This window comes from Pygoscelis adeliae, unplaced genomic scaffold, assembly GCF_000699105.1.
Source record: "Pygoscelis adeliae isolate BGI_AS28 unplaced genomic scaffold, ASM69910v1 Scaffold124, whole genome shotgun sequence".
NCBI classification, from domain to species: domain Eukaryota; kingdom Metazoa; phylum Chordata; class Aves; order Sphenisciformes; family Spheniscidae; genus Pygoscelis; species Pygoscelis adeliae.
The window spans coordinates 4,073,006-4,082,806 of record NW_008824791.1 but is presented as its reverse complement, the minus strand read 5'-3'; the positions used below and the strand labels follow the sequence as shown (position 1 = coordinate 4,082,806).

Genomic DNA, 9,801 nt, shown 5'->3' with positions numbered 1-9,801 from the left:
CCTACATTGTTACCTGCTCTAATCTAAAAACATATATGAATATGAATAGACAAGTGAACTGAACGTATACAATATATTGCATATGGAATATGTTTTAGCACTAAGGGAATAAAACTTTTTGAAAGTTCTTTGAACAAATAGATAAGGCTTGATTAAAAGAAGGCATTTCCACATCAACTTTGACAGCTCTAATGGATCTTAATTTGAAAAAGTGCTTCCCCCTCCTTCTTCCTTGTAAGCATTTCTTTCATTAAAGCTCCCTTGTAAGTATTAGAACTGCTGTACAAATTCTGTCAGCGTTGAAATTTGGCAGGCAGGGATAGCTTTACTTTTAGTACCACCTGGTTTACATTAATTCAGATGTTTAAGTTTTGCAGTATTAAAAATAAAAGCCGTCACAAGAAACAGAAGGATGATTTTTAATAATTTGAGGCTTCCCAGATAGCGAATACATAATGTATTTATGAGTAGATTATTTGAGTATTCACAATTAAGTTTATTTTTAATTTAGTGCTTGTAAGATTCTGACAACAGCCTGATAGGATGTATGTTATTGAATCTTTATATTGAAGTATTAGCATTGAAATCCCCTAAGAAAAAAAAAAGTTTCTGAAAACTATTTTATTGCTAAGCTGTTCGGCAGAAGTAACCATCCTGTGTGCTTTCAAACAGTCCTATCCTGTTGGGTCTTGGGAGAGGTTGAAAGAACAACGCATAGGGTTGGTAGCTCTTCACAATAGCTGGCACTGAGCCTACCTCACAAGCAGTCCACCTAAGGACTGTGTTATACACTCTTTTTTGTGTGCGTGTGTGTATGACAGAGAGGGGCAGGGCAACACAGAATCAACCCGAGGCCTCAGCAAAGGAAAATAAGGGCAGATTCTTAATTCCAGATAACATGCAACAGGTGGCAAAGGAAAACCATTGAGACAATAAAACAGTTTATAGATTTCAGAGGCATTAAAATGTCAAATTGAAGACTGACCACACCTACCCAAGGTCATTTCAGTAAATTAAGTAGAGACTATCAGAAATATAAAGCAATATAAATTAAAGCTCTGTGTGAATGCTGTCATTAAGGAACAAAATGGCCTAGTTGATTGGCATCCAAATGGTAAACACTGACTTCACACCTCTCACATACTTAGTTTTATCTTCCTATATTCCCTTCAATAGATAAGCCATATGGAGAGGTGGTTTTATCCAAAGCTGCTAACTGACAAAAGAAATATATATACCTTTCTTTTCAAAATATTTTACCAGTGAGAGATTCTAATCACCCCTTAGTTAGCACTTCTTAGCACTTAGTTATGATTTCCTATTTTAAAGTAAATACATATAAAAGTGAAATATACTTACACTCCACCAATTACACTTATTGATCCAATTTCCTGAAACTCCTCTTCACTACCAAACAGAGCTGGGACAGAAGCGATGTTTTCTGAAAACTCTTTGGACCATCCTCCAAAGTGGGTTTTCTCATATATTATTATCTAGAAAACATGATGTTGAACAATGCCTTGAGTATGCCTTGAATAGTAATTTGAAGTTTGGGTGTGTGTACTGCTGTGGAAGACACCTTTTTTCCCCCCCTCCAACAAGCCATCACTATGAAGAAAATTCAGGGTTGCATTCTTCAGCCCTTCTGATTCTTGAGTGCCCTTGAAGCTGAAGAGACCCTATTTGGATTTAGATAGGCTTCTCAGGCTATTTGCAGACATTTCCACAGAAGGATACTTATTCACACAACTACATACACATAAACGCACTCTGCAGCTACATGACTGTGATTTGTCCTGTAATCCTGTGCCTGTGCAGTGTATATAGCCTGCAGGTAAACCTACCTGGTCACAGCTAGACACACTGAGCTTAATCCTTCAAAAGTAGACAAGAGGTCTTTCTCTGTACTTTGCTGAAGTTATTTCAGTGACTGCAGTTAACACCCCCTTGAGGTTCCACATCTGCCGAATATTTATTAGAAAAACACCTGAGTCTTGTGTGTATTTGTATAGTTAAAAGTTACCTAAAGCATTAGCATTTTTGTGGAGAACTAGAAAAAGGAGGGAAAAGGAGCAGTAACTCCAGATTAGCTTTCTGCTCCTCAAATCACAGAAGGATCATGGTCTCACTCACAACTCTTGTATTGGGATCGAGCATAGGAAGGAAGGGTCCTATTCCTGCCCCCTTCCTCCCCTCCCCCCTCCTTTTTTTTTTAAACTTGGTACGTTAAATGGGAAAATCTCTCCTGATCCCTTTCCATTACAGTGACTGATGTGTCAGTCAGGAAAACTAATTTTGTTTTGTAAAAGCTTTACAATTCTTCTATAGCAAATTCACATTCTCCTAATATGTAAAAAACAAACTACTACTACTACTTTTACATCTCATGAAACGCTAGTAAGAAAGTGGACTTGACAGCATTAGTGAATTTTTCTTCAGCAGCAAACACTGAATACTTAATCAAACGTCACATACCCAACAAAAAGAAAATAGCTTAAATAAAGGTTTTATATTTCCAATGTGCTCATATTTTATTCTCAATGTCCTCAGTGCTTACCTTGACATTCATTGGCATTTGTACCTTTAGTCCACCCTAAAAAAAGATGGGGGGGGGGAAGATATTTATATAAAACTTAAAGTTATGCTTTGACATGTATTTTATAGTACTATCAGAGCATGAAGTCTTTGTAATTATATTCACCATTTTCAGTGTTGGCCAAATCAAACACTAGTTTAAATACTCTGATAACTCGTAAAGGCCAGGGACACTATAAACCTGACCTACAAACAAATCAGTGCACTGACAAGCCTGTAGGGGTGCAAGCAATTTAAAAATATTCCTTCATTGTCTATTAGCAATCTAAAGTAAATATTTACTTTGTGTTTTTTAACTAATTTGTATTGGCCAATTTGCAAAATTAACTTTTAAAGCTTCGTTGTATATATTTCAAGTTTCTTAAGCACAAATGGTGGAACACTAAGAAACTATAAACACCAGAAGAGAGAAAATATAGGCTGACATATTCATGTCTATGGTCAAAGAGCAAATACAATAAATGCATTTTCTTTGGAAATGTTAGCGAACGATGTTCTGTGAGGGAATAAGACACCTACCTCCCATGAGCAACTAAAAAGACAGCTGTTAGGTCTTACGCCTTTGTGGCTTTTAAACTCTCTTTCCGTAGGCTTGCTATGTATACAGTAGAATTATGTGTTACACCCTTCCACATCTCTTTCATATTTAGATCTACATGCTGTCTATCAAAACAAAAATTAGCTGCATCTCCGAAGATTTTTGCGCAATGTGTGGTCACAGGAATACTACTGGGTAAGAAATTTCTCAGCTGGTCTTCCACTCCCAGTAGACTCTAGCTGTACCATTAAAAAAAAAAGAAAATCAACTTCTGCAGAGCTTTTGTAGTTAATGAATTGGTGTTAGCTGCAATACAATTCAGAGCCTTTCAGTTCTGTTTCATTTGATCTCCACTTAACAACAGCAGTTTCCCAGGAAGATGTCCTAGTGAATCAGGTGCTCCCTCTGACTACGTGGTCTTACTTGGGCAGGCGCAGAAGCCCAGCAAGCCACAGCAACTGCCGTGCCACTACAACACTGCAAATGCACCGTGGCGTGAGATGAGTGTTACATGTAGAAGGATTAACCCTGAAAGGATGTTAGAACCTAAGTTATATTTAGATCAAAACCTTTGGGGGAGCAACAATAGGAAAAGGAAGGCACACAACTTATTAGGGAATTGTGAAGTCCTCACCATTTTTAAGGGACGCAGAGATTTTACATCTGCTGAAGGAATTTCGGATGGTGAATCGCATTCTTCCAAAACCTTCATCTCTCCCTTGTAATTAAAGTCTGAATAAGCAAGCCATCTATAACAATAAGGATAAAGGACTTATTAATCTGATTAGATAGATTACAAATACAAAATTCTTATTAAAATTATTTTCCTTTTTGTATTTGTAAAAGCTAGATAATGTGTTTTAGATACTGCCAGCACATCAAAACGAAGCTATATTTAAATACACTGGCAAAAATCAATGCTAAGAAGATCTCACATGCTTTTGCTCAGTCCAAACTAAACATCAATGAAAGAGAAGAAAATTACCAATTTGTTCACTTTAAGAAGCCAGTTTGTTGCACTATGAGTTTACAAAACCAATGTCAGTGCTGAGGATGAGGCACTTGCATCGAATTTTACTTAGGATTGCCACCTTAGAAATTAAAAGGCTTCTAACATCAATTCCACTTCATTATTTCTGTGGAAGTTATTAAAATACGATGATTTACAACACTCCTTTGGAAAGCAGGCTATTGTAATTTTGACATGATGATTAAAAATGCTGAGACTCCTTCAGACTGTTTTAAATCAAAAAGAAAGCTGAATGTAGAAGGTGGACACAGGGTTAGTAGACCAAATATGGAATGGAGGAAGAGGCATTGAGCCATATGGAAAATTATTTTCTTAGAACAACACAAACACGGACCATAAGCAGCTAAAAGTTACACCAAGTTCTATCAAAACTAAGACAAGACTCTGTTTTTAATTCCTTCACCACCTCAAGCTTCACAGACATATTGCGAGATTGTGGGAAGGAAGGCTTGGCTCACGTGGAAAGGCAAACTCAAGACTCTTGTAACAGAATAGCTAATGTTATTCTGCAACGATTTATGAGAAGAGGCACAGAACTCCCAAACTTCAGGAACTGTGAAGTGTTAGCCATTTACCCAGGAAACAGACTATTCTGCTCAATACAGGAAATGTGGGGCTACCAAGGGGCCTGTATCATACTGCATCACCTCTCTCCAGAAAGTCAGGATATGGCTGTAGCTTGAGAAATGCTTGGATGATGTAATATTAATTTGCTGGTATTCAGCCACAGTGTCATAGTTATAACAGGGTGGGTGACCAGGGAGACAGTATCTATTCTCCAACGAACTAAAAGCTAATTAGAGCTGAGCTGCTTCTTCTATTTATAAAGCTACTCAAAGATGGAATTATAGAAGACTTCTGCCAGCACCTAGAGGAAAAATGCCTTCAAACATTTGGTTCCACTACTAGAAGCCCACATAGCACAATGCTGAAGTGTAAAGCTAGGAATATCTACTGTACGTTAACTGATTTGTAGCAAACCCCCCCAAATACTGTTCCTATTACTGAATGACTTTCATCCCATGATGTTACCCTCTACCTGCTGGCAATATGCTATTAAAAAGGTTCAGTACTCACACTCCTGATTTGACTCTTATGTAAGGGTTTTTCTCAACATCCAGTTCTTCTAAATTGGCAACTGCACTCTGTATGCAGATAGGAAGTCCCTCTGTACTACCAGCTGCCAGGCAGAACTCTACCTCTGGAATGCCACAGTCCTGCGGAAACAAATCAAAGGGTAAGGCTTATCCATGCTTGCAGAGCCCGCCCCATCGCAGCAGAGGAAAGACCGGGGATGCTTCCTTCTTTTTTTGCATGTCTTCTCACCCTTCTACCCTAACTCCAGGCTTCATATGATGGAAGCGTTTTAGTCTTTTTAAATTAAGACTGGAATTTTTAGAAAAGCTAAGGGAAGTAAATTTCCAGCTCCCACTAACTTTCAAAGAAGAACTATGCATTTACGCCTGCTGGGCTACTTTCAAAAAGCTCAGTTTAAATACTCTCCAAGTAAAGGATCTGACAGTATTTACTAATAGACAAACCATGCATATAATACTGCTTTTTTTTTTTTTTTAAGACAGTGCTTCCATAACACACATAGAATAATATGATGCATGCATAACTAAAACTTTCTAGAAATGTCTACTACATTCCCACCTCCCTCCCTCAGTGATAATTAGGTTCTGTAACATATCCGACTACAGTTTCAAGCCATGTAAGTTCAATTTTCTGTCATTCTAAATAAATCTATAGCATTTTAGACAAAGAAAAAGAACAGTACTAGAAAACATTTGTTTTGTTAAGTAGACACTTTAGCAATTTTCCTGTTACTACAGAACAACAACCTCTGTTACCTTACTTAAGGTTTTCTACTAATAGATACCATGCTGGAGAACTACTTGTTGAACACATGATCTTCTCAGGAATTTGCAGGGATTTTATTGAACCACACTTATTTGATAATATTTGTATAAAATGCATTGCCAATACTTTCTTTCCCAGCATTCAAACACATCACGAATCAATGAGGATCTTCTATAAGGCCCTGCTTCAGCAGTGCGTTACAGAACAGTCTTCCTGCTACAATGAAAGACGTCTCACGTGCTTACAGAGTTTGCTCAGCTGTAGCTGGAAACCTTCAGTTCTCAGTGATAACTTCACAGCACCCTTCCCCTTATCCTCCTGACCCACAGGTCCATTTGCATTAGCCCAAAGGGCTTGGACAGCATAAAAAGACCTTGAAAGCCCTAAACGTGGCTGGACGAAGATGCCCCTTGCATGTGCACTAGAGAAGAGGGATGAGAAGCTGTCCCTGAGGGTGTCCTCAGAGAAGCACCTGGTTACTGGATTTGTTGAGGACCCAGGCAGGGTCACACCATGAGAGAGAACCCACACGGCCTGTGGCTTCTGCAAGACCTCACAGGCAAAACACAAGATCTTGCAGGGAAACCCAGCAACCAGGCACAAAAGCTCTTAAAGTAACAGTACCTCATCTCATGACAACACCTGCATGCTCTCCTTTTTCACACAGGTTTTGAGTGGAGCTTTCAAATGATGGAGTAACATCCCACCGAGAAACACACCTCTTCTTGGTTAGCAAAGTTCTTTCAGCAGTTATTTAACTGTCAGCAATAAATGTGGCAATTATAACAGATGAACTCCAGGATATTATTTCACTTTCCTCTGAGACCTGAAGTAACACAGTATATACTGTTTTGGCAACTCTCCCTAACGCACAATTGTGTTTCCTCTTTATTGTTCCTTGCAAACAATGCACACTATTCGTTTTCAGAACAAAAACTGCAATACCAGAATTTTTATTTTCAGATGAGCAAATCCTGAAAGACTAGGAAAAAAGACTTTCTAGTACAATGCTACTTTATGGCAAAGTGCTAAGGAACACCATTCTTCAATTCTAAGTGTATTGCTAGTCAAGTTTAAAAAAAGTCTCCTCAAAGTTTTCACATGTATATGAATCTTACTAAGTCACAGTTAAGAAATATTTGAAGTTTGGGTTTTTTTCTAATAATACCTGATACGTGATATGGCTAAAATCTGTGAATCCAACAACAAAGCTTGATACGTAAAATCAGAAGTTGCACTTCTAAGAATTCCACAAATAATGATGCTAGACTCTTAATGGTTTCAGGTAAATTCTGAAGCAAAGTACCTACAAGACTAGACAAGTGGCAAAATAAAGTATCTTTGCCTGCGGGCTCAGACTGAATATGAGACGGAGTATGTTTAATTTTAATTCAGTAGGAGGTATTTCATTTGAAGATTAGAAAAAGCCAGTCTGTATTCTCTTTTCAAGTTTGCTTTCCTGACTCTGAAGCTCACGAGGCAGGCTCCACCTCAAGAGATGAAGAATGTAGCAGTTCTCCAAAGGGTAGGTAAAGCACAAGCACTCATAATAAAATCTCTCCTATTTATCACCATCTCTCTCCAGACAGATTTTCACAGTCATAAAAAACCTCTGCTCATTGCGATGGCATTTTTGTGTGTACTAGATTAAGCCCACAAAATGCTTTCATAAAGTGTCACACAGTAAACCGAGGTCTTCATCAAAAGCAATTCAAATATCTATTTTTAAAGGTAATAGTATGTTCGAGCAAGAAGTACATTACATTTTCTAAGCACTTTTTTTTAAAAATCACATATACATTTTGACTTAAATATTGAGTTCAATTTACAGATATTAATTTACAGACTGCAGAAAATGGTAAAATTTAGTATTGCTGTATGAGGTGAACACTACGTATTTGCAGACGTACACTCAAGTACTATGCCATTAATGTATATAATTTAAGCATGTAAACTTTAGCTTGGTAAATATTTGCCCCAGCATGTTCATATTTGCCTGAGCATATTTAAGAGGCATCATTACTTTCAGAGGCTTCTTAAACATTTGTAATAAAGCCACCATCTTTAGAACAAAATGAAAACCACACAAATATGATAGCATTCAAGTTGAGAACTAGATCCTTCAGTCCAAAGCCCTTTCATTTGCAAGGCGTCAAGATTTTCAAATAAGATAGCCACATGCAAAACTACTACCATGTAAAACTATTACCATGGTGTTTCAGGCCAGATCCAAAACTGGAAAGTTTCCTCCCTATACCACCCCGACCCTGCCACCCCCATCACAAGCAGTCAAAACTCATGCCATATTCATCAACATACTGACATGTCAGGCAAAAACAGAATAAAAACCACAGCAAACAGATTAAGTAGTTGTGTTCATTTCCAATGATAACACACAACCAGCAAATGCTTAGGTAGGTCAGAGCCTCCAGGCATCCCACTCTGTCTTCCTTTGCTCTGCGGTACTCTCCTCCTACCTCCACAGAGTCACCCTGGAGTGCCTCTGCTTCCCTCATGGTCTTTTGGGAGCAGAGATGGTTACAAAAGCACAGGAAATACTTACACTAGCTTGCAGAGAATGGACACTTCCAAACAGCAACACGCCCCTCAGCAGAAAGGTTAAGGCTTCTTCTGAAGAGGGTTAAGATGACCCTCAAAGACCTTAGCATTAAATATTACTCTTTGGTGGCATCTCTTGACATTTTTCTAGTCCAACCAAGAGCTCCACCGTAAGTGAGAGACCCAGAGCCTTCAACCCCCTCAAGGTGGTCTTGGCTGTTTACCCTTCTTCCGAATCTAGGGTTACAGCCCTAACAGCACCAGCAGGGCTAAATAATTTCAGCACTGTTAGGTCTTCTCCTTGGAGCTGTAAGCTGTGGTGACTGAAGTGATCAAAATACCCTATTTAACTGAGGTAACCTTTTATGTCAACAACAGGACAACGAATGACTAAAGTCTTCAAGCTAAATGCCCAAACAATGATGAGTCTATTGAAAACCAGGCCTAATTAGTTCTGGCATTCACACGATTGCTTTTTAATACAGTCTAGACATGCATCTTACTTTTGATACACAGTTTGTCCTTAGGACATGTCAGCTTCTGCATCATTTTTTATTTTAAATCTTACTCTCTGTTGGTCGTCCAGCCTTTTTTACCCATTCATAATTCTTTCTCCCACTTCTCCTTCTCTGTACCACTCTTGCTACCACCCTTCACCACCAAACCAAACTACAGAACTCAACAGGGCTGGTAGTAGAATAAAATAATAGTAAAGAAATGAATGATTACTATCCTCTAAATACCAACTAGCAAATGAGACAATCTGAAGCTCCTGGGTGTCTTCCTATGGCATCTGACAAAGTAGTCCCTGTTTGAATTAATAACTTCCTTTTCACCTAGCAAACCACACAAACAAAAGAAACACACCCTTCCTGTAATACTGTGAACATTCCCATTACAAAGAGCTTTGCTTAAGAACAGTCCACAAGGAATCCAGTTATTCCCTGCCTAACCATCTTGCAGACAGAGATTACAAACTGCTGTTTCAGATCTCTTGTCACCTTGCAAAATAGTGGTTTACAAGATTACACCAGAATGGAAACATCAGCAACTCTTCTCAGCTCTTGTTTTTAGGAAAGTAACATTTAGCACCCTCTTCGGGCTTCCAGAAACAGATAGAAAAAGCTCTCCAATTCCATAAGATCAATATATTCATTTGCAGTAGACCAGAGAACTGACTGGGCTAAACAGATTGTGCTGCAGAAGCTGCATTGAA

At 38.4% G+C, this 9,801-nt stretch overlaps 1 protein-coding gene across 1 annotated transcript in view; it reads right to left on the bottom strand.

Moving 5' to 3' along the window:
* Positions 1–9,801, bottom strand: part of LOC103916839 (beta/gamma crystallin domain-containing protein 3-like) — a 47,935-nt gene that overhangs the window by 33,060 nt on the left and 5,074 nt on the right. The window contains exons 5-8 of the mRNA XM_009323895.1: positions 5,241–5,380; positions 3,768–3,882; positions 2,558–2,593; positions 1,360–1,493 (exon numbers count right to left, since the gene is read on the bottom strand). Of these exons, the coding sequence (XP_009322170.1) occupies positions 1,360–1,493; positions 2,558–2,593; positions 3,768–3,882; positions 5,241–5,380 (425 nt within the window). The remainder of the gene's footprint in view (positions 1–1,359; positions 1,494–2,557; positions 2,594–3,767; positions 3,883–5,240; positions 5,381–9,801) is intronic.